The sequence below is a fragment of the Cyprinodon variegatus genome, unplaced genomic scaffold, assembly GCF_000732505.1.
Source record: "Cyprinodon variegatus isolate N-32 unplaced genomic scaffold, C_variegatus-1.0 Scaffold327, whole genome shotgun sequence".
Lineage (NCBI taxonomy): Eukaryota > Metazoa > Chordata > Actinopteri > Cyprinodontiformes > Cyprinodontidae > Cyprinodon > Cyprinodon variegatus.
In genome coordinates this window covers 777192-802142 of record NW_015150780.1, presented here as the reverse complement: position 1 = coordinate 802142, position 24951 = coordinate 777192, and the positions used below count along the sequence as shown (strand labels likewise).

At 36.9% G+C, this 24951-nt stretch overlaps 1 protein-coding gene across 4 annotated transcripts in view; it reads left to right on the top strand.

Annotated features, from left to right (window-relative positions):
* Positions 1 to 21764, top strand: part of cacna1g (calcium channel, voltage-dependent, T type, alpha 1G subunit) — a 111331-nt gene extending 89567 nt beyond the window's left edge. Inside the window, exons 31-35 of one of the 4 annotated variants that reach the window (XM_015384960.1) lie at positions 7884 to 8030; positions 13242 to 13379; positions 16110 to 16317; positions 17715 to 17953; positions 18132 to 21764. In XM_015384960.1, the coding sequence (XP_015240446.1) occupies positions 7884 to 8030; positions 13242 to 13379; positions 16110 to 16317; positions 17715 to 17953; positions 18132 to 18854 (1455 nt within the window). In that variant the 3' untranslated portion in view covers positions 18855 to 21764. The remainder of the gene's footprint in view (positions 1 to 7883; positions 8031 to 13241; positions 13380 to 16109; positions 16318 to 17714; positions 17954 to 18131) is intronic. The other 3 variants (XM_015384957.1, XM_015384959.1, XM_015384958.1) reach the window with 3 other exon arrangements.
* Positions 21765 to 24951: the final 3187 nt, after the last annotated feature.

Below are 24951 nucleotides of genomic sequence, written 5' to 3'. Positions count from 1 at the left end.
GGAGTTTCACCTTTGTAGAGCTAATCTTGGCTGCGTGGAGCCATTTTTAGTTCAGTGTTGGCTGACAAAGGAAGTTAATGCAGTGGCAGGATCCACCCACGCTTTTTCTATATCCATCCTCCGTGCTCTGTTTTCTCTGTCTCATGAGTGATGCAGTAAGAAATCAAGCAGACCAGCATATTTGTACATAGCACATTTCCTGAGGTTTGTACCATAGGGTTTTTTTCCATGTTAGCCTGAAAATGTATTAAAATGATTGACTGAAAAAAACACTTTTACTCAAATACTTGTTTTATGGAGTGTATTAGTCCAACCAAATAATTTGGCTAACTTAACTAAAATAAGAAGCAGACAGACAGACAGAGAGGTCACTGATGCCACTGAAAGGTTTCAACATCCTTCGCAGATTCAATATGCATTTTAAATAACAGTGTTGTGAATTCTAAAAAAAAGGTACATTTTAGAGATTTCAAAGTATTTCATTGGAGACCTTGCTGTATTTACAAATTTTGTTTAGTGATTAACGTCATTTCTGGCCTGCAACATATTTCTAAAGAAGACCCCCTCAAAGCAAAATCTTCAAGTTTTTGTTTACATGTAATGTCATAATGAGTAGAAATATTTTTGTTTGCTCCAGGTCTCAAAAAACACATTGGGGAAGTCATAAGACAGTCACATAAAAAAGCTTTAAAGTTGATGGCTTTATTTTACTGTGGCTATGCTCTGATAATGTTAGAATTACTGTATTCCTCAGAGATTAGTTTTTTCCTAAATTATATATTTCAATATACATGAATGGGATTCATTTTCCTTAGGAAGTGAACAAAACAAAAAAATAACATTCCTGTTCCTTTCAAAATCCTACTTCATTGCTTTTTTTCACTTAACAGCTCCAAGTTCTTTTAATCCGTGGTTCAGATTATCTTTATACCTCTTTATACCTCTTACCACTTCAACCATTTCAACTGTTGCTAACATGACAATAACATCTGATTAAATATCTAATTTATGTTAACTAGGGTGTCTGTTTAATACAGAAAAGCATAAATTTAAGTTAACTATAATTCTGCTCTAAAGATCATTGGAAAGCTGTCCTCAAAGTAATACTAGACAATGTTGTTCATTCACACTTTGTGAATGAATGTCCTCTATGCAGTGTGTTTGTGAGATCTGTGACTGTGACTTCTTGCTGTTTGTTTATGCAATGAAAATCTACCAAGTTCCTTGAGTGAATCATTTGTCATTTTGAGGACTGTCTCACATTTCAGTTTTTTTCTTTGCCTGTAATATTTGTCAATCACTCCACTGATTTTTCTGTAAAACTTTTATCTCTGAAAGGCTCTCCATGTTGATTCCATATCAAATTATGCTTTTTATGCTGCAGGCCTGAAATTCAGGACTAAATATATAAAAAAAAAAAAAAAAAAGGAAAATGTCTGAAATAAAACAAACAAACAAAAAAAAAAAAGATATAGGGGAAAAAAGTTAATATTAATTAAAAGTTATTATTCAGTGTGGAAATAAGGTATCAAATACATCAGGTTTCTAAAGTGTTTAAAGTACATTGATTTTCCACCGAATTACCACTGTGTGAACCAAAACTTCAATCGTTTATCAGCAAATCTTGCAATAATCACATTTTTTTTTACATGGGTTGTTTTGAAAATATATATATATTTCTTTTTTTTTTTTTTTTTTTTCCTTTTTTTTAGAGAATAATGGTGGTTCAGACTGGAGGTTGTGGACGCAATGTTTACACCATACAGGTAGTCTGCATTTCAGATGCACGGTGTTTACACCATGGAACGCATCAGTAAATAGGAGGAGCTTCAGCTGCGTAAAGCTGACATCCCACCGACGTTAAAAAAAACTCAGTTAATAGACTGAATGGTTATTGCTTCTTTAGTGCAGGTTTGTGTATTTTAACTGGTAATTTGTAAAACTTAAAAGTAAATGAAAAACAGATCACAAGATTATTTTTTAGGAAGACAACTATTCCCATATTAGGCACCGAACTGAATTCAAATTATCGAGCCTTTCTTTTCAGTGCTACCCGGTGATTTGTGCAGGTACAAATGTCATTTGTGCTGATTTTGTTTTTAAATAAAATTATTTTTAATTACAGCCGATGATATCACCAGCCTAGAAGATGTTGGTGCTGCACTCCTTCCTGATATATAGTTATTGCATAACATCACATGTTATTCCTGTGGTGGTACTGAATATAACAGTGGGCATGTTTAACTTATTTAGTGGCTGGAATAATTGTTTGATATTTAGTAAATTACAAGCCTCCTAGACCAATCGCTTTGGACCTGCCGTTGCCCTGGCAACCCTTTGTCATTTCCTATCAAGGTCTCGCTGTCGGCATTTCACAATAAAAGCACAGATGAAACTAATGGCTAGAAGACACCAACTTCGATTTTGCGTCCGATTCGATAGAAAATCGTGTGAGATGAGGTTGTGGCAATTAGCGTACATTAAGAGTCAATGGGGATAAACACACCCAACCTGATTTTAAACAAAGGGGCTTGCGTAGGTCCGACTTAGATAGACCCCAGGTCTATTTTAGTCAGACTACGCAGTAATTCAGTGGTAACTTCATGGGTGTGACAGGAAGAGAGACGTGGTTAAAAAGTAAAAAGCATCCGCTTTGCGGGAAAATACAAAATAAAACATGTTAATCACACAGGGAAAGAGTCAGTTTGAGAGTCGCACAGAGCATACACAGCAAGCAGGATAGACTCGTGCAAAAGCGATCAATATAACATTAAAAAATATAATACTTTACCCATGATAGGAGTTATGGAGGACAGGAAACGGATAAAGTCGTGATCCTCTTTGAGCCTCGCAAAAACAATGAGGGACAGAAAGCGCAGTATATCACCTCGAAAAATAAATGACTTCAGAAGAAAAAAAATGTATACAGTAAAATAGTGATCATCTTTCAGCCTCACAAAAACAAAATAATGAGAGGCAGGCAGAGCAGCTAAGCATAGCGTATCTCTCTCACCTCTATGAGAAAAAGAAAAAACTCTGATAAACTTTGCAGATCTCTCTCTGAAAATCACCTATCACTGCCTCATCAGCATAGAAACCGCCCCATGGTGTTTATTGCTGTTTTTCTGTTCTTTAGACATAGATCTTATTAAGTTTTAATTTAAAATCCTGCACAGACTCGCTTTATTTTATAGAATGCATTTTTTATGACTTCTCATAATCTGTCCAAGTCAAATGTGGGAAATTGTTTTAATTTGTGTATAGCACAGAGACAGAGGTTAAAAAGAATCTGCACAGATATGCCGAACCCTGCCTAATTGTAGCCTCAGACATAGAAAATAATCGGAATGGAGATTAAAAAGTCGTAGGCAAACGGTGTGTTCTGACCTTTAAAATCACAGAGAACTACTAAAATGTTCGTTGAAATGTTTAATCGCCTTAGTGAGAAAGCTCTAAAAAAAAAAAAAAAAAAAAGAATCCAATTAGGTTCATCCAGACGCAGCTCTGATTATGTCGGTTTCGGCGGGACCTCCTTATAAATCTACCCACGCGGAAAGCACAGATGCTGGGCAGTGGGCAATGACAAACCGGGGTTTGTGCTGGAGGTAAGTGAGGACAATTAAAAGTCCCTCTAGCATTTAATGAAATTGGCTCCTTTAAAAGCCATGTCGAATTCGCTTGACAGCATTCCTTATTTCTAGCTTTTTTAAGCTTCACCTACAACCAATCCCTGATATGCTGCCGTGTCGCAATTTCATAGAAAAGATTGGCTTGTTTCAACTTCAGCGATCCCCTCTCTCTCCATGCAGTGCCGCTGTTTGACATCACCTCAGCTCTATCGATTAGCACGAGGTGAGAGTGGAGCCGTCACTGCTCTCATCTTGTGGAGTTCACCGCCCAGTTTGTATAGGAATTCTTTGTGAAACCACTACACTCGGCGTTGACACCACCTCCAGTGTGAACCCATCATAACAGACATTTAGGACAAAAGTTTATTTATGTTTTTGTATACATTGAGGTGGGAATTTTCAAAACCTAACAAGTTGCTCTGGGATTTTTAGGTGTTCACAATAGCAGCTTAACTTTTGAACTCACTGGGGCAAATTGCTGATTACATATAGGCCCAAACAAGCACATCGAAAAACTGTTGCAAGAAATGTGTGTATTGTCATAACGTCACAGTTTTCTTGCCTTAGTGACAAACTGAATAGATTGAGAAATTATCAGCAAATAACACCTCAGCAGACTCTGGTTCATTAGTAAATTGAGTAAGCTCTCAAAGCCAATAACTAGGTTGACTTTTTCAAGTCATTTTTTCAACAGTTACATTAAAAATAAATTCTCTCTTTTACAGGATTCATTTTCTTTTCACATTTAACAGTAACATTGTCAGGTTGTGTGGAGGTTTTGGGTGGACCCAAATGCGGAGAAGGAAACTGAGTTGGCTTATTGCAAATTTAATTAGAGTGGTGCCAACAGAAGCATAAATTCAATCAACAACAGGCAGGGGACTCAGCCAAACCAAAACAGAGAGACACTCAAGGGAATACATACAGGTGATAGAGAAGAGAATCCAGCAATGAGTAACTGCAGAGGAGTACATATGGGAGACAGAACAATGAATGGAGTTATCAGCTAATTGGGAGCAGGTGTTGACAGAACCAGCTAGAAAGGAGCTAAGGGCAAAGGAAAGGGGCACTAGGGGGCACCCAAGAGTAACCAGGGAACACAACAGGGCTTAACTGTAACTAGAAAATAACTTAAATGAAGCCAAAGGGGAATACTACTAATGGCTACAGAATAAATAATGACCAAGGGGAAAACTACAGGATAAACAGAAGAGACGGGAGATAACTTAAGATGACTTTGAAGCCATGGAAAACCATAACCTCAAGATAACCGGGAGAATTACTATAAAACTAGACCGAGGAATAAATATGTACTACAAGATGCTGAAAAGATAACTAAAAGAAACAACAAAATGATACAAATCTTGACAGCGACACAGAATAAAATAAAATAAAGCATAACTGATAACACAATGTAAAAGCATGAACAGAAGCAGAAGGTCCAGAAAGGCAGATCATGACAAACAGCTTTGTGAATTTCTTTATACATATTCTAATTCACGTGATGATGTGGCAAAGGTTTTCAGCCTTCCTTTCAAAGAAAGGCTGATTTTTGCAGATTTTGCTACAAACTTTAGTTGTGCATTGCTGCTACTGCATCTGCACAGTTTTCCTCAAAGTGTTCTATTACCCAAAAGGAGTAACTTATTTACTTTTTTAGGGTTTGAGTTAGTTTCTTTTTAATTGTGCGTGTATTTTACAAAACATTATAGGTTTATTTACAACAAACCTTTAATGTCGTGTTTCTTAAAAATTGCTAAAATACATTATTAACTGTCCAATTATTATTGCTTAATACTGTGGCACTGGTAAGACTGTAGATTTATGCATAGTTAAGAACTATAAAAATATAAAGCTAATTAGGCTCTTGAAACTTGAATCCTTCAGAGTATTAACATTCAATATTTGAAGTTTTCTTCATTTTTATTTAGACTGACTGAAGCTCCCTTTGTTTAACTGATTGGTGTCCAAAGTTTTGCATGCCGGTGCAAAGAAGCTTTATGAATGGAAGGCGCACATTTCATCTTAAGCTGATATTTTCTTGTAAGACATTCTATTGTTTCAAGCTTCATGCAGAAACATTGCTTAAGTACAATTCAAGCACCAAAGGATAGACTGCATAATGTTCAGGCCCACACACAGCTACAGCCCAGATACAAGAAAGGAGAGATAATGGCTGAGCCTGTGACAGTCAAACAGAGACAGTAATTAATTTCAGCTCTCTCCTCTCTTACTCCCAACTTCCAGTCCCTCCAGACGAACCTATTGTTGTCCACTAATACAGTTATTAATGGGGTCCAGCATACAGACAACAGCAGTCAATCAAACATTATTTATATATTAAGCTTTCCACCTACATGTTCAACAAACTGTACTAAGCCTGCCTACGAAATGCAGAGTGTGCTTTTCCTAATACTTTTCTGAAATAAGCTGGCTTTTGCAGACTCGCTTAATGCCTTTGCATAGTTGCTTCATAAATCAACAGCATTTCTGTAGCATGCAGCTCACTGTACAATAGGTTCGCTCTTTAACTCTTAACCCCCTCATCTTTTTTAAAACATGTCATGTGTAGATGTAATAAAGCCAAGTGAGTCATATGAGATGATGTGAGTTTGCATAACAGAACTAAGTATAGTCCAATAAGCACCTTTTCAGATGGTTTCTTATAAAATCAGGCTTATCGGCGAGTTGAAAAAGAGTAACTTTATTTTCATAGTACCCTTTTGGGAAATATCTTCTGATTTAATACAATACTTTAACTATGGGCACAATGCATTCAACTCATTGGGAAATACCATGGCGAAAAAGGCTGAACATGTTTTGATCACTCTTTAAAAGCATGTTCCTTTCCCTCTACAGTAGCTGCTTTTTTCAGGAATAAAGCGAACAGGTGAGATTCAAGAAAGCAGGGATCATTGAGGAGTGTTTTATGTGTTTTAAATCCAAGTCATACAGGCCAAATTACTTTAAAGCTTATAATATACCCAGAGCAGAAAGCAAACTCTTATATCTGAAATACTTTTAACAAGGTATCGGACAGCCTAATTGAGGTGATATATCAAACGTAATTGCGCTACACTAAGCACCCAAAGCTTCCATAGTAAAATTAGATGTTACTCCACTGATGAGCATTTGGAGCTTTATTATTTAGGGTCGTATTCTTCTTTGTTTATTACTCTGAAGATTTTTAAGAACGAGAGAATGATTATTATATAATCTCAAGCAACACATTTTGGTAAATCATCATAATTTGACTCATAATTTCTCTGTTGTAATGTTTCATGAAAGCTTAGATGATACATTTACTATGTTTGGGTGAACGAGAACAGTGCCTTGCAAAAATATTCAACCCTTTGGAGGTTTTTTCACATTTAAACCACAAATTTCAATGGATTTTATTAGAATTCCTCAGGCAGACCAAAATGATTAATATTTGTGTTGCAAAAGGTAAAGGGTACACAGTTCACACATTTTTTTCCAATGAAGCATTGTATTCAGCCCACTGTATTCTGAAACATTTTAATAAGAAAAACACCTTCAAAGATGCTTAAACAGTAATTAAGTTTTTCCTTTAAGAAAAACTGGTAAATAAAGTTGTCCTGTAAAGGCCTCACGGAAATTGAAAACTAACATAGCACATCACATTTACAATATATTGTTGGGGCAGTATCATGGACATCGAGGCTCCTCAAATTTGTTGGGAGCCTGGAATGAGCTTACTATTCAGCCAGAATGCCAGTATTCTCTGAAAATACCAAGCATATATTTACTGTCGAACTGGACGCTGACCTAAATCATACAGTGCAGTGGAATGTTTGGAACGAAATATATTAATGTGTTTTTACAGCCCAGGCTAATAATTAAAGATGTGTAACTTTTGCCTTGAAATTACAGTTATGCACTATTTAGCTCTGTTTAACATAATTTCTGATAAAATACATTGAAATGCTTCCTTGAATAAGAGAAATGAAGGAATTTGAGCTTCTGGATGTTTTTGGAAGGCACTCCACATGAATGACCAGCTGCAAAATGTTAACTTAGATAGGAACGGCGAAAGCCTACCTGCGTGTACACATGGGCACTTTAATAATCCTTCCAATGGTGTATGCATTTCCCTGCGTGTTCTTTGTCCTCGCATGTCCGCATGTGCACATGTTTGCGCCTGCGTGCATCCTGGTCTGCCGGCCTGCGTCCCGTGTGTGTTTCTGTCCTTGTGTGCGCGTGTGTTTGTGTGTGTGCGTGTATGTGTTCCAGGAGAGCCAGTGGTTGGACAGCGTATCTCTCCTAATCAAGGATACAATAGATGGGGAGATGCTGATGATCGACAACCTCTCCGGCTCCGTCTTCCACCATTACTCCTCTCCACCTGTCTGCAAAGACTGCAAGGGCCACCCGCAAGAGGTACCAACCTGAACACATGTAAAACACAATGCAGTATACAGTAAATTCACAACCTAAAGCAGGACTGGGTAAGAAAGTATGAAAGTATTAATATGTTAAAAGCTAAACAGAAGCAAATACATATTTTTGCACAATTTAGTATCCATAAATCCTTTATAGTCATTAGTGTTATTTTTGTTCCCTCAGTCCCATATCAAGGCTGCTTGATAAGATACAGCACAAGATAAGTGAAATTAAAGCCCCATTTGTGATATAACCTGCAAAAAAATCCAATGAGTGAAAAATTTAAAGTTTTTATGTATAAAAAAAAGGCTCATTATAATCACAAACCTTTCACAACACATTGACAAAATCAGAGCAAGAAAGAAATAGGCTTTTTTGATTGTGTCTCAAACTAAGCAAAAATGTTAGATTTGTCATTTAAAAATAACTATAAAAAAATCAAGGTTAGATTTTTTTCCTGATCACATAATCCATACTGTAAGAAATGGAGGTGGCAGTATCATGCTGTGGGGATGCTTTTCCTTAGGAGAGAGGGATGTTGGTCAAAGTTAAAGATGGATGGAAGGCAATGACCATGAACATAAAGCTAAAAATATGACAAAATGATTTAGATCATCTTTTAGAATGGGCAAGTTTAAAAAACCTAAACTAAAATAAATAAAGCTGTAGATGCACATCTTTTGTTGCTGGTGAAGTATGCAAAGACGTATTCACAAATATTCTAAGTGTACTTTTCAAAAGCAGCACATTTCAACCAATCACACTGAGCTAAAGGATAAGTCAGCTGAACATCAGTCAACTGGTAAAAAAAAAAAAAAATAATTCTACAATGAGGAGAAGGTGACAGTTTGAAAAGTTTGAGAACAAACTTTTATAATTTTGATATAATTACTGCTATAAGTGTGTTGCTGTGTCAGATAAAGCCATGTTTTAGAGCCTCTACACTCCAGTTAATTAATCGATTACTTAATTACTTGATTACTATTTCAATAATCGATTAATCACGACTGTTTCAGCCATAGTCCTTAAGGGAGGGCGGCCTAGTAGTTTAGCGCATCGCGCTTGGAATCCTGAGGTTCTGAATTCAAGCCCCACTCCCACGGACTGCCACTTTGGGTCCCTGAGCAAAGAATCTTAACCCCACACTGCTACCTGGGTGCTGCACAACGGCATCCCACTGCTTCCCAAGGGGATGGTTTAAATGCAGACAGTGTATTTCCTTGCTCTATACTTGTGACAATGTAATGATAATAAAAGCTGGAGAAGAGAAGAAAGAAAAAAAAGAATAATCTGCACTGGCTAATTCTGATCTTTTCACCTCCATATGAGGTATTCAATCAGATAGGTATCTGATAGTTTTTAAAGTGTTTGCGGTCTCAGGATTTTTTCTTACTATGTTGAACGCTGCCATGTGATGTCTAAATGTCTTTCTGTGTACGCTAGAGCTGTGTAAAGTTTGGAGTCGATTATGCAAATTCTTGCTGCATTAAAGTATAGTCTGCAGACCATGCAGAACAAATGGATTTCAGTCAAATATAGGAACTGAACATCAAACCATGCACTGCCAATATAGCATTAGAGTATAGTACTTCACAATGGAACTGCTTTTGTGCTTGCTTGAAACAATTTCATTTTTTAAACTGCTTTACCAGCATTAGTTTCATCAATGTGTAATTTTGAGAATGAAAAAATATTTGAAGGTTTTTATTAAGGAAATAAGGAAAGTAAGAAATGCTCCTACATTTGCATTTTACTGATATAAAATTCTGGGAACTCTAAAGACCTAATGGGTATACACGATTTAGGCAGCTCTACTATTTACCTATTTTTTGCTATTTCTTATCGGTACACTGGAAAAAATCTTGATAAGTATTTTCTTCAAAGAAGTATTTGGTCTTAAATTCAGGGGGTAAGTGTGACATGTTACCAATGGAACAAGACAATTTTCATTTAAAATAAAATAAAAAAACAATTGTATTGTCTTCTTTCAAGTGCACATTATACAATTGTCTCATTTTAAGAGTAAAAATACTTATTCCATTGGCAAATCATCTTATTTACCTACTCAAATACACTTAATTTCAAGCTGATGCTTTTTTCATAACCCCAAGTAGAAAATGGCTAAAAATGTACATTTATTTACAATTGGACCCTAATGCAGTAATTTATACCTAAATATAAGCCCTTACAGATACTAATTTGTAAAACATATGGAAGATTTCGCCATAAAATAGAATCCAGAGTGTAATAGACTTCTGTATAGGTAAGCATCCAATTTTAGCTTGCATCAAAAGCTAGGCTAAAAAACCTGGATTCATCCTCTATTTCTCCTGGAAACCCAGATTACAGATAACATTTACATTCATGAACACAAATATATGCAGGATACTTCAGATCAGTGTGCTGTAAGACAGGCCAATAATATGGACTATGTATTTGCACGTACTGTACTACCATGACAATTTGTTGATAAAAGGCATCCTGCATGGATACTTAATGAAATAATGAGGTGTGCCTGCATGAGCCCACAAATGCATCCATCCTTCATGACCGTCTTTATGCACGAGAGCATGCACATGGCCACCCACGATCTCCTTGAGTTTATATTCCAAGGTGTCTTGTTAACAGCAAAGTCTTGAATTCAACATGCACTTAGAAACATACTGTCCTGTGCAAATGTTGTCCATCATAGTGACAAAGGGCTGTGGGTCAGCTCAGAGGAGGAAGTAACTGGGATCTACACCTCCTCACCTGTCAGCCTCGCTTTCTGCCTGTCTGCAGCTGCTGTCAGAGCATCAATCTTCCCTCCTTTTTACATGCTTCCTCCCGTCTGTATGCGTACCCACTCCTTTTCTTATCCCTGTTTGGTCTCTTATTTACTATATCTGATTCAGAGCAACTCTGCTTCAGTTTTTTTTTTTTTTTTTTTTTTAACACTAGACTTGCATACTGTTCCTTTCGCTAGTTCTCATATCCCTTGATTTTTTTTTTATTGTTACATTTGGTCACATTTCAACAAGCATTAATATATTTTAATCAAGATTGTGTGTTATGTGGAAAAAAATTAGAGGTAAAAGCCACATTTGCAGTGATTCCCCTCTATCTCTGACTCAGCTAGGATACAGTGCAAACAAAAATTCTTGAAAAGGTCACTATTTTGTAAAATGTTCAACTGTGTGATTTAATCTCAGTATAAATGCAGCTGTTTTGTAAAAGCCTCAGAGGATTATGTGAAAACGTTAATGATCAAGAGGCATCATGAAGACCAAGGAACACTGCTGACAGGTCAAGGAGAAAGTAGCGGAGGACTTTGCCGAATAATTTTGCAATAAATCAAAATTGCGATCAGTTTTCCCTAGTATTGCAATTTTATTTCAAGTTACCTTTGCACTAACCACAAGCTTGTAGATGTCTTAATTTACGGTTTTAGTTTGTCATGACCTTGAAAGCTTGCTAGTCCACAGTCCATTGTTGTATGACTTTACTGTAACCTTTGTGTGGAAAAAGTGCTAACTTAGCACTTACTTAACTTGAGCTTTCTGTGTGGCAGCAAACCCAGTTTAAGTGTATTACCTAAAGGGCTGCAGGGAGAAATTTAGTGTCTTTGATTTTATTGTGAAATCAATCTTTATGCTTTGCTCTTAGATTGTTGAGTCTCCACTTGAATGTTATGTTGAAATCTACAAAAGAAAATCTAAAATCTGGACGACTTAGTGTGTGGGAAGAGTATAATTCATCATGTTACTCTGAAACAAGCCCTTGAGACGACCTGGAAAGTGACAGTTCAACCTTTACCATTAATTTAGCTGCATATATTGACCTTATGCTTTGTTTAGACCAGCTTCCCTCTATATTACTTCATTTGTAATCATAGCAGTGCATTTCCTACAAATCATGTTGTTAATCTTAATGTGTGTTGTAGGAAATTACCCTCTGACTATTTCTCCTGCAGGGTTTAAGGATATATGATACAGCAAACAGCATGTGTTGGCTAGCATGACTCATGTTCTTTGGTCAGGACAGATTTGTTTGTTTTTGTGGTTTTTTTATTACAGTCCCCTTTTGTTGAATAGAACAGTGCCTTTCTCTTCTTATACTGAAGTAGTGACTTTGTAGCTTCCAATCTTTTTACAACAAACAAGCAGTATTTCTGCAGTAGCAAAGTTTTCCTCTTTTTATTTTGCTTCAATGTTCTCCCCAAAGGCACAGTGAAGAAAACAAGAAGAGAGACACTGTAGTTTCCGTGGTGCGTCGATAAAAAATGCAGATGAGTTGCAGAGGGTTGTTGAGGCCATTTATTGACCACCTATGGAGACACAAGTCCCAGCTACAGTGCTGCCAAAGAGCCGTACAAGTGAGGGCTACTGGGTCAATCAAAACGGAAAAACTGTAAAGTGGTTCTCTCAGCTAATGAGTCACTCCACTGTGCTTGCGCCTTGTGTCTTTGCTTTGCTTCATTACATCTCTGTCTCTCTCTGGGAGCTGTGGCAGTGGTGATTAACTGGCTCATATCAGCAATGAATCTCTCTTTATGAGCCGCTTTGTGCATGCGTTACTACATGGCTAACCAGCCTCGCTCCACTGAATTTCACTTGGCCCACTTTAAATACCACGGTTAACCACTTGCTCTAGGTATTTATTGCTTTACATCGTTAAAGAAATAGTACTGAAAAGCCTAAACAGTATTTTTGGGATTTCAGCTTCCACTCATTTTAAATATTGAGGAAAAAAGCATATTGACTTATTTGCATGCTATGCAATTTCAAGAAAATTGTTTTTCAAATATTTTTTGAATGCTTTGATTTGAAATAAAGTTGAACGCATTTGTTCAACTGAGGATAAACCAGTACTGCTGGAAATGTCTCATCATACTCTCTTTGCAGATCCTATTGCATTATTGCCTCTGGATTGTCAGCAACTGTTGCACCTTATTTCAGCATGGGGGAGGTTTTATCTTTTATTGTTTTGTCTACAGAGCTTGTTTTGGTTATTTAAAGGAAAATGAGTAAACAGATGCATCATGCAAGATCTCTTTATGTTTTCAAACATTTAAATGAAAGAAACATTATTGAGGTATTCCATGCTATGAATAGTTATGGTAAATACTGATGAGATTGTGTTCTTCCAGCATGATGGAATAAGTAACTGTTTGTTTTTTTCTTTCATGGGCTTTTAAAGGCATCAATAAGTAAAATAAACTCTTTGCAGCAGATCAGAATGGCAGAGATAGAGCAGGCATCACTGAAGTCGGAGCAACTCTCGGATAAGTCCTCATCCCCTGCTCTCCCTGACGACCTAAGCCTGGATGAACATAACAGCTATCAGCTGCTGATGCATGAAGGGAAGGTAAGTTTAAACCAGTGGGGCTGAAGGAGAAGATGAAATAAACAATGTAAAATAGTCAAAATATTAAAAGATAATATTTTATATATATATATATATATATATATATATATATATATATATATATATATATATATATATATATATATATATCAGATGTAAATTTGTGCAACACGACGTATTATTTGAAAAACATATGTAATTCTGAAACTTGATATCAAGCTTGTATTTCTTATGACCTACAGTATATCAGGCTTTTTTTTTGTTGTTTTTTTTTTTAAGAAATATTGGCCTGATAAAAACTATGCTTAATGTGTGCTTAAAGGTTGTTTTTCTTAAAGGGTACTTATATCATACTCTAGCTGCTGAAAAATACCTAATTAGAGAACAGAATCTAACACTAAGCCATCAAGCAAGACTCTTAGGCCCAGAAAGCTACCTGGGTGCTGAAAACTGCTCTTTAAGGGGTTAAATGCAGAAGGAAAGATGCAAAATGGAATAACAAAAAAAAAAAGATAGACAGGCAAGAAGGCAGGCAGGCACACATAATTGTCACACACTTTATTTTAGTTGAGGCTTGGCCTGTAAGACAGTTTACCATGAACTTATGATGAAATATTTTGTTAACATGACTTCTTTTAGCTTCTTTAATGAGCTGAGGTCCATTTCAATATGCAGGTTTAACAAACATAGTTCAAATCCTCAACTCTAAATTGATTGCGCCTAAAGTCGGGAACTCTGAGTTTTCGGTTTTACAATGACTGCTATGAATTAGTTCAATCAACTCTAAGTAGGTCCACTCACTGCTTTTGTTCCCTGTTAGTCAGGTAACTCCTCCTCCACTGTGTGGTGCCTGCACCATCTTTGTTATCAGTCGCCACTCTGGGGTAGCCACAGCCTATGGTGACAGCTGGCCGCTATGACTGCAAATCCCATAATGCTTTGCGAAGAGAGCTCTCCACGCAAAGCATTTCGGGATTTATTTGCCTCTTCTGAGGCCTTTCTTTTCTCTTCATACATTTTATAGACACTTTTTCTCTGACGACCCTTGGCCATTTTCAAAGAACCGCAGTGAGAAAGGCGAGCTTCAATGACTGTCTGTGCAGAAAAAGATAGCTAACGGGACAAGCACATAGGACGGCCTTACATAAACTTATCACCAGAATGATTAACAATTAGGAGGACCATTTATTTAGATGATCCACTTGAAAATAAAAGATCATCCTCTATACCTTTAAGTTTTAGTTTCTACTTACCTATTTAGTACTTTTTATGAATTTTATTTAACGTCTATCTTCTTTAAAAAAAAAAAAAAAGTGCGCTTTTACTTCTAGGGAATTCCACATTTCAGTCAAATGGATTTAATGGGGTATTTAAAAACAACCATATACAGGATATGAGATTTCATTTTAATGAGTGATTGTTCAATAAGGCTGACATGTTGATCAACTTTTTTTTTTTTTTTTTTTTTTTTTACAATAGATGAAGAACTACTAAAATTATGTTCAGATTACACATGAGTACATTAATTATTTCTGCAGGTAAAAAAAATACTTTAGGGTTAGGATTAATTCTGTGATAACAATCTACTGAGCCTACTGGTAAGTAAGAGGTGTAATCTGAAGCTATTCTATGGGTCTAGTAACTGCTAATAACAGCCATTTATTGGGATGATAACATCCAAAGCGGCTGAGACAGACCGCTTCCTGCCTACAGCCACGCTCACCAAATGACTTGTTCTGGGCAGAGGGCCAAGGATTGTTTTTTTTTACAACATAAAACTTAGTAAAAAAAAACGTACGTACAGGCTTGGTGTTTAAAGAGGAACCACAGACTTTTTTAATGATAATGCACCCTGTGGCGAAAACACAAAACTGCAGCACTCTTTTGCTTGTTCTCTTAGCTCGCTACTTCTTGTTTTGTTTTTTTTTGTTTTTTTTTTCACTTTTCACGGATTTGTCATTTGTCTGAATTAAGCTGCATGTTCGTTGCTTCTGAGTATCCAGAAAGTCCATCTTGAAAATAATGCTTCGACCCTAAGTAAATGCAAGAAAATAGGCTACAGACTTATAGATGCATCTGTGCTAAACTATAGAAATGTCTGCTCATCAAATTATGTTTTAAACTGTTTGATAAAATGGCTATTGTAAAGATATTTTTCACTAAAAACTTAAATAATGTCTCTTTTAGTTAGATAAAAAATACATTTCCTATTGTTATTTTTTCTTCCAAATTTGCCATAGTAGTATTAGGTAATTATCCCCTTCTACCATCTGAGTCTGAATTTTCCTCTACACTATGTGTCAGGCAGCGGGTCCATCACGTTTAGACAGAAATGATACCCACACACAGCCACAGGTGCAGCTCAACTTTGGATCACTATCAGCTTTAGAAAGTCCACTCCCTGCGTAGGCATTCATCATAGTGTGTTAGCGCTCCTATGGCGCTTACAAATTCAGCTGATTGTTCAGTTTTTATTTTCTGTCATTTTGTTCTTTAACCAGGAATTACTAAATCATTAGAGGGTGGACTATTCCCTTTGGAAAAGCTGTCGAACACACCTGGTTATCCTTTTAAAAAGAAACTTATATGTCACTTTTTTTTTCCACAAATCTTACTCTTGGCATCTTTTGAGAATTGGTACTTTGCAATATGTTTATTTATTTAATTATTCTACAATAATATAGATTATCCTACATATTTTTTTATGGTTTTGTGTCCCTTCTCTTTTAGGGGAGGTGCAGCAGTGGCTCCCATGAATCTGAGGAGGCTGTTGTTGGAGAAGGCAGCCATGGAGGAGGTCATCAGGCTGAGGAACAAGGTCAGGTGCAGGGGGCATCCCTGCAATGCAGGGTTTCTTGCACAGAGACAGAGACCACACTACAAGAGATGGGAATACAAACATACCAAACAAAGATGTGCTCACCAGTCTGCTCCCCTGGTCAGTAAATTCTACAAGGTTATTTTATGGAGATAATAATGAACATGTTTTAACTTGATTAATCAAAATAATAATTATTAAAGTTAATATTTTGATTATATCGCCACTGCACATGTCCATTGTATTAAAGCATGGAACTACAAAATTACCTAAAATTATTATGGAGCTGTATCTTATAAAAAAGTGGTCAGTTAAATTTTTGAGAGAAAACTGTCTCATTACAATGAGCATTTATTAATGTTCAAAAACACGATACAGCTCCACAATAATTTTAGACTGAAGACTAAAACTGGTCTTTTTTCAATTTCCTAATGAAGGGAGGATTAAAGGAAGGTTAACTAACAGCGGTTGAATGTTGACATGCCTCAGAGCCTAAATACTACACATATAAACATTTTAGTGACTGGAAGAAGTTACTAAATACAAATGGTCTTTTAAAAGGAAATGAAAAAACAGGATTACCAATGATATCCTGGTGGTAGCCAGATTATTATGTGTAGAACTCAGTGGAGTTCTATGTTATCAACCTGCCGTTCAGTCTGATCATGAAAAGGATCGACGTTTAGTGCAATACTTCGAGCTGATAGGGTGACATGCCAGCTAATACTCGCCTTCCATCATATGCTTTCTCGCCATAGCAGCAATGATCACAATAGGATTCGTCTGCAGCTGCTTTAGTGTTTTCACAACTAGCAGAGTAACTTGATAAATCAAACTTTTTCCAAATCCTGTCGAAAGAAAAGCACAGACATCTTTCCCATCTACAAATGCACAAAGTGGTTCTCTTTGCTCCTTTTTTAAACGTTTGTTATGCCCCAGCATGGCGCTTCTGACTGTCGTCATTCCTACATGTCCCGCCTCAAAAAACACTGCTGGCATGTCATTATTTCGACTCGCTGGTGGTTATGAGACGGACGTATTAGCAGGAGTCTTTCAAGAAGGATTTGTTGTGAGACTGAAAACTCAGATCTCGTGACAATCCAGCTTTGAGTGCAAGGTTCACCAAAGTTGGATTTCTTTAGCGTTACATGATCTATAAAAATAAAAGCATTATTCCTGGAAAAATCTTGGTGTCAGGAAAACTGCTTTTACAGTTTGCAGTTAGTTTCCATTTTTAAGATTTATGATTGTCTAGTGTTATTACAGTAAATAGATGTAAAATTTGAATAATTTTAAGCACATCAGTACTGGAGATCAATTAGCCCTGTGCGGTGTAGCTGGATAAGTCCACTTCTATTATATTTGGGACCATGATTTGAAGTGAGCAGCAGAAAGAACAGAATACATGACTGAATGAATGACTCTCTCACTCACTAGCAGATCATTTGCTCAGATAAAATAAGAGATTTATGTTGGGGGAAAAAGTTGACATGAATACTTGTGGTTTTCTCCCAAAGGTGCGATTTCCAGCCTCAGCAGCAAGGAGAGAGGCAAAGGAGATGAGGAAAAGGGAGCCAGTGGGATTTCTACCCTCTTTCATTTGCCTGCTGAGTTTTTCCATTCTGCAGGGGCATCTATCCCGGTACCCTCTCGCAGTAGGAGCCTGCATTTGTCAAGAGGCATGAAACTGACCTCTCCAGCCTCTTGGGTCTCATTCCGCTCCCCTGGAGCCCCTCGAAAGAGGATCTGTGCACAGGTAAGCAGACAGAGGTTACAAACTAAATAAAAGTGGAAGAATAGCACAATATTAATGTAATTAAATGGTTTTGTAGCTAAAAGAGATAATTGTAAACAGTCTTGACTTCATGAAAAGAAAATCGTTGGCTGGTGCAATTTACTTTTCTTTTCCACTTCTCCTTTCTGTCTTATTTTAGTACCCATCCCACAGTGATTCATCCCTGGCAACTGGGAGCTCAGAAGGTAGCCTTCAGACAACTCTGGAAGAAGGACTAAGCTTTAGCATTTCTCCACCTCAGAACATGGAACTGTCAATCCCAACAGCTTCCTTACCACCCATGTGCCCTATCTCCCAGCCTGAGGATACTATTTCCTCTCCAGTTCAAGCCCTAAATCCAAGGGCAAACCCTCCTGCTGTAACCCTTTTGGCCACCAGGGGTCACCAAAGGAGCCAGAGCAGTGGACGAGGCAGCACGAGCCCCGGCTACAATCGAGAAGACTCCATCGACCCCTCAGATGAAGACTTGGGTATAGGCATTGGCTCTTCTATTGGTGGTTGTGGCTCCAGCCAAGCAGGCAACAGTGAACATTTATCAGAGACGCTAAGCAGCTTGTCACTAACATCCTTGCTGCCACCTAGCAACGTCCTATGCCCTGGAGGGCATGTAAAGAAGTGCAACAGCACAGGTAGCCTTGACAAAGGGGGTCTTCTGTTGTCTTCTCGATGCAGGGAAGGCCGCAGGGAAATTATGGGCCTGGAGCTAATGGAACCCCAAGCTTTTTTGGCCAACCCCTGGACAGGAGTATTAGGTGATAGCAAAAAAGGAGAAGGGACTGGGGTAATAGAAGACAAAGAGCACAGTTTCAAGGGAAAAAGCTCAAGCCAAACAACAGTAGGCTCCTGTCGACAGAACAGATGAAACATAATGTTTAGTTGTTCTTTTTCTTTCCATTTCTTGGAACTAAACCCATTGCTGTTCCTCTCAGTCTGCTTCATTATGGAGACAGAGGTCTGATGAAACATGATGCTCAGACTTTCAACACTAAACCCTCATCTTGCCCCCTTAACCTCTTTATATACTGTATGTACTATCTAGAGTGGTGGTTTTGGCTGTTTCTAATGGTGCCAAATGGCTATAGATCAAAGCGCATGGCCAGAGGAGCAGCCCCTCTACTGTCTTGGTAGGTCTCGTTCTACAGGATCTGAGGGAAAGTGGTGTTCACACTGAAAAACAACAACTTGCATTTATAAGACACACAGTTGAGGCAAGGAGCTAGATGCAAAAGTGAGTTAGCATTGCTCTAAAACAGCTTTGTTCTCTCTCTAATGGCTTAAGTTGATTTGGACTGGAAAAAAATAAAACAAATCCAACTATCAATGCCATGAATGACTGTTTTTAAGTCTCTTGTTGACTCAAAGGGAGGGTCTTAAAGCAGGGAGTGGATCTAACAGACATCTTTCCTGACAGACCTGCTTAAAATGGAAGAAGGAAGAAGAGTTCGACATAATTTGCTCCCAGTCTATGTTTGTGTGTCCAAGCACTGCCTCAGGTATCCAAGCAAGAGTTAATTCATTCTGCACAACATCTCAGTGTCTCTGAAACCAGAATATGGGTATCAGCATTGTGTGTCTGTCAACTTGGTCTTCACTGGTAGCGGAAAATGGAAATAAATTGAGGGACAGTGGAGGTATAACTGCATGGAGTGATTCGTGAAATTGGTTATCTTTCATTCTATCTCCAGGATCTCTCAATCATAAACATGGAAAAATAAGTGTGAAAGAGAGGTGGAGTGAAACGAACTCGGAATCCTGTCAGGGAGCACATAATTGTGCACGGAGCAACATTTGTGCACTGAAATACAGCTCAATGTGCACTCCTTCTGACTGCACTCTTTCTCACTATCTTCAAGGATTCTAAACGAAAGGACGCTGTTGCAAAGAACCTCGGCTGCATGATGGGATTGCATTTAACCTGGATTTTTTTTTATCTATATACAGATGTGTATTAAGATTTCAATGTTTGGTGATAACCATGTGATTCCTATTCCACTATTTTTGTAGACAGGAGAATAGGCACGTTTGCATTTTGCCATTAGTTTGTCCTTATTGAATCCCTGCAGTGTCTTCGACTTGTCTAAGACTTTTCGTCTGCTAGTGGCTTCCAATTTTGTAAAAGTTTTTTAAGTGAGGACACTACATAATATGACAAGCAAAAAATTTCAAAGAAACTTGTGCGCTGAGTGATTGTTCTCAGCGCATTTCCTTATGTGAATACTTGCTCCTCAAGGACATTTGAGGGTTGTTTTTATTTTGGTTTCCCATGAGTTGGAGTGTGTGGACAACCAGAAATGGGAACAGCCATATTCACACGCCATATTCACTCACAGACATGGCTGCACTATTCTTTGCTTGTAGCCTCATGACTGAACCCCTCTGACACCACCACTATGAAAGCTTTAATTTTAAAGTTGCATCAGAACATATCGGTTTTGGGCACTCTAGTGCACCTTAAGCATGGCTCTGGGTTTGCAAAACAGTATGCTAATTTACGACATGATATTTTGATGCACTCATGTTTTCCATCTCCTTGTAGCAACCCTTTCTTATTGTACCATTTATTTTTGAACTAATCAGCAAGGTTTTTCCTCTTTTTATGAAAGCTATTTTGGTTTCTGGGATTTAGAGAATTACTACATCAAAAACGGAGATCCAGAAGCCTGATTTCTAGGGGTAGACAGTTTTTTTTTTGATAAATTTACTTTGATTTTCTTCCAAGAAAGAAAAAAAAAATGGAGGTGATGTAAGAAAAAAGAGGATTTTACCTCATTTATCATGCAAAATCACTATGATGACTATGTTTTAATAGAAGGAGTTTGGTTTCAGTGGGTGAGACAGCTGTAGGTACGTGTGTCTGTGCGTGTGTGTGTGCGTAAATAACTTCAGGCCTTTTACTGGAGTGTGCTGTTTGTCAGTGAAGAGGTTACCTGTAGTCTGAGGATGAAAATGAAAATCAAAGCAACCAAGGGCTGTTTTAGCATCAAAGATATATTGTCCTATTATATCTTTTTAAGATGAATCGTTGTCAATAAATATGGCGTCAAAGGTTAAGCCTGACAACACAGCAATAAATGTTCCATGTATGTTCTCTGAGTAAATGATGTCAATGTGATTTTTATCTCCTCAACAACAGAATTCATCAGTGCCCGTTTTTCACTCATATTTTTCGGAAACCTAACACCCATTCAGAAAGCACCTCTGCCCTCTCAGATACCACTCAGAGAAGAGATGGGCTCCAATTGGACGACTTGAACAAATGACATTTTTGAACTCAGGTCGGGGGGTAAAAACCACTAGTAATATCTTACACAATAGCTGCAAAGTCGTGCTAAGACAGAAGGCAAAGCAGAATTTCACCTGGTTTGACTCATCCCATTTTGAATTGGTTTGTACTGTTTTACTTTTCACAACAAGACATGAGCTTTTGCAATGTGTGAAATCTTTGTGTGAAAAAAATTGTGCCTTTACACATTATGTGTGCTACTGCTCATACTGAGTCTGATTTAAAAAGTAACTAATTTTAGGATTTTTCCCCATTAATAATTTTGAATATTGCCATTTCAATTTGGCAAAAATACTGACATATACAATGCAAAATTAAATATATGAAGACATTAATTCCAGGAATAGATAATAAATTATTTAAGGCAACATCAGGCCCAGTCTGTACAAACTGGTATAAAGGTATTCCTTAGATTATAGAGAACAGTAGTCTTCCAAGATCTAAAGACATACATTTCTCTTAGAAGGATGGTGATATCAAATTATTCCTTTACCCATTAGTTAAATTACCCACAAATCAAACAATAAAGCTGCATAAATGACACATATATATATATATATATATATATATATATATATATATATATATATATATATATATATATATTATTTTTTTTAAGTTTCACAACACTTTAATAGAACAAGAAAAAATGAATAGGCCTACTTAATGCAGACCATTATGCATGTTTTTTGTGCAAGTTTTGCACTTCTACAGTCCACATATGAAAGTTCTCCTATTCTGGTCATAAACTTATGATAAAAGAGTAGAGGTGTTTTCCCTAGTGATTTTTAGTGTTGTCATCAATGAAATCATGTAATAAGACTTAAAAGAATTAAGATGCCAAATTCGACAAAAAATCGGTCTGTGACAGATCTGGCCATCATGTTATCTGTTTTTTTTTTTATTTTGGTGCTCAGTAATTTAACTACTTCGGCTCTCTGACCACACAGAACAATAGAACATACACAGCAGAGTTTTCAGAGTTCATTTAGTTTTTGTTTTGTTTTTTGTTTTTTTTTTTACGATTGATACTTACCACAACCAGTTGATGCAGAACAAGACTGCAGTGTTTAATCACTGCAGAGTGAATATCACCAATTATTGTGAAGCTGGAAACCTCTTAACCGGAGAATCCAGCAGGATGCACCAAAAAAAACATGGCCACAGGAATTATAGTGAGGCCTAAAGTGTTGTTGGCTTGGCCTCAATCAATTGAATACTGATGGTTTTAGTGCTGGAGAGAATGAAAAACATTGTCAACAGGATCCAATATCTAGTAGTTTGTGAGGATGATTTAACAATCCTTCCTCCCAAAAATATTTGAGGAATATTCTTGGAAACTTTGACGTAGAGATCATTTTTCATTTGAAGGCAACTGTTTATTGAAAAAAAACAAAAAAAAAAACATGAAAAGCTGCATTATATTGCCAAACAAAAGGACACTATTGAGAAAGGCCTGTACAGTGTATTCGATAATGACCTTCTTGGTCATATTACCTATTATGGCTTCAGCTAAGTTACTGCACTGGGAATAAGCCTTAACTAACTCAAATTAAATGTTCTGTAGTATTGTTGAACTACAGTTTGAAAATATGACAACTATGCAACTATGTGAGACTTTGAAATTTGAATCTAATCTCAGTGTTTTTCTTACTACAGCCATTTTCAGTAGGTGCATTATTGTGCCCAAGCATGTCCTTCATAAACTGATTCTCAAAAAAACATTATTTGTATTAATTTGTTTAGATTCCATTTGTAAAATTATTGACACCCAAACAATGTATTCAAAACCTAAAGTAGATGGACAGAGATGCATTTCCTTTTCAACAGCGTCAAAGTTGTCTGAAATTATAAGGAACCAAACCTTTTTTGGATCCACCAGACTTCAACAACATATGAATATAAGGTACACCACAGTACTGCAATTTGACCGTATTTAACATTTGATTGCAGTAATAAACCTGTTGTAGGAAACTATTTAATTTTGATGGCATAAGGATTTGGTGGAGGCTCTGTATATATATAAACAAAACAGTCAAAGTAGATCATAGAATTAGGAGTGGCATGAAATACTTTGTGAAAATTATTTTTATCAAAATGTGCATTTGTCCATACATAACTATGCAACAGCCTCTACTTTAAGGAGGCTCTTTAAGCCTCTAAGTTTTCTCACCAGAACTCTTATGCAAATGCTTTAGCTTGGTTCCAACATAGCTAATATAACGTGTCTTGTAAAATGCATGTATCCAATGTGGATAAGGGCATGCATGCATTCCACTTATACACATTAGTCACATTTTTAAAGTTTCAAATCTGTTAAATAAATAAATAGACTGAGAAGGTTGACAGTGCATTGATTTCCAGAAGTACCAGAACATATTAGTTACCTATACAATATGGCTGCAGCATGCAAAATATGATGAAAATTACAAGATTAAATGTTTTATTTTCACATCTAATCATCTATGTCATAATAAACCAGATATAAACATGACTTTACAATCCTTACTAAAGAATATCCTCCTTAAATTAAAGTATCTGCAGAAAAAAAATAATAAAAGTATGCTGTTATTTTCTTGTATCGTTAATTGCAGTTAGCAACAGAACAGTTATTTCCATCCTACTGGATTGTTAACATACAGGTTAAATATTAAGAACACAGAGTATTGAATAACTCCAAAACAGTAATGAGTATCACTTTTAAGTCAAGGTCTCATTTATCTTATGTTTATAAGATCAACTGTATTTAAGATTAGGAAAAGATGATGTTTGATATAGAAGGTTCTTTATGTTGTAGGTTCTCTTAAACTATCTCTATCAGAAGAGGCAGGATTAACAATATATTCTTTTGGCAAAGAGAAGTGATTGGATATGATAGATAAAGAAACTTAAAATGGCAACATTTAACCACAGCGCAAAAAAAACACTATTTTTATATATACCCACCTAGTAATGCCTTTTGTTTTTATTAATCATGCCCTTCAAAGATTTCCCTTCTCTTTAAGACATACTCAACCCAGGACCAAACTGCTTTACCTTCTGTCTAAGCACACTTTCAAAGTGTAGAATTCACAGTTGTACATATCTATGTATTTTGAGCTGCATGTATGCATTGCTGCCAATGATCATGGAACTATAATTAGTATGCATCTTATCAGAAAATGTACAAAGGTTGAAAAAAAAAATGCCCCAGTGTTTTTGACCGCTGCTATGAAACCAGAAAAAAAATCAGTCTGAGTCAAAAACAATTGTTTTCTTTCAGCACATGACTATAAAAATATAAAAAGATTGTTTTTCTATGTGATGCTCTATGTCTAGTCTTCATCTTCATAGATATTTACATTGAAAGAGAATTTGTCCTGACAGCAGCCTCGTCAGAACGGTTTAAAGAAAGGAACAGAAAGCTGAAGACAGGATGGAGACGAAAGACCAGGAAAGTGCCCAGAGATGACACGGACAGCCGAGTGAAGTTAACAAACAGCGGTGAGATGCTGGAGAAGAGGGAACTTCTGCAGACAGCTTGTCATCAGCAAGAGTGCCCAGCGGAGCCGTCAATGCGAGAAAGCACATTAGGCATGCACACTGAACTCTGAGGTGTTGTTTACATCACACCCTCCACCGGCCGGCCAGCCAGCACAGCCAGCCAGCTTACCTAACCTCTCGAAAGCAGTTCTCC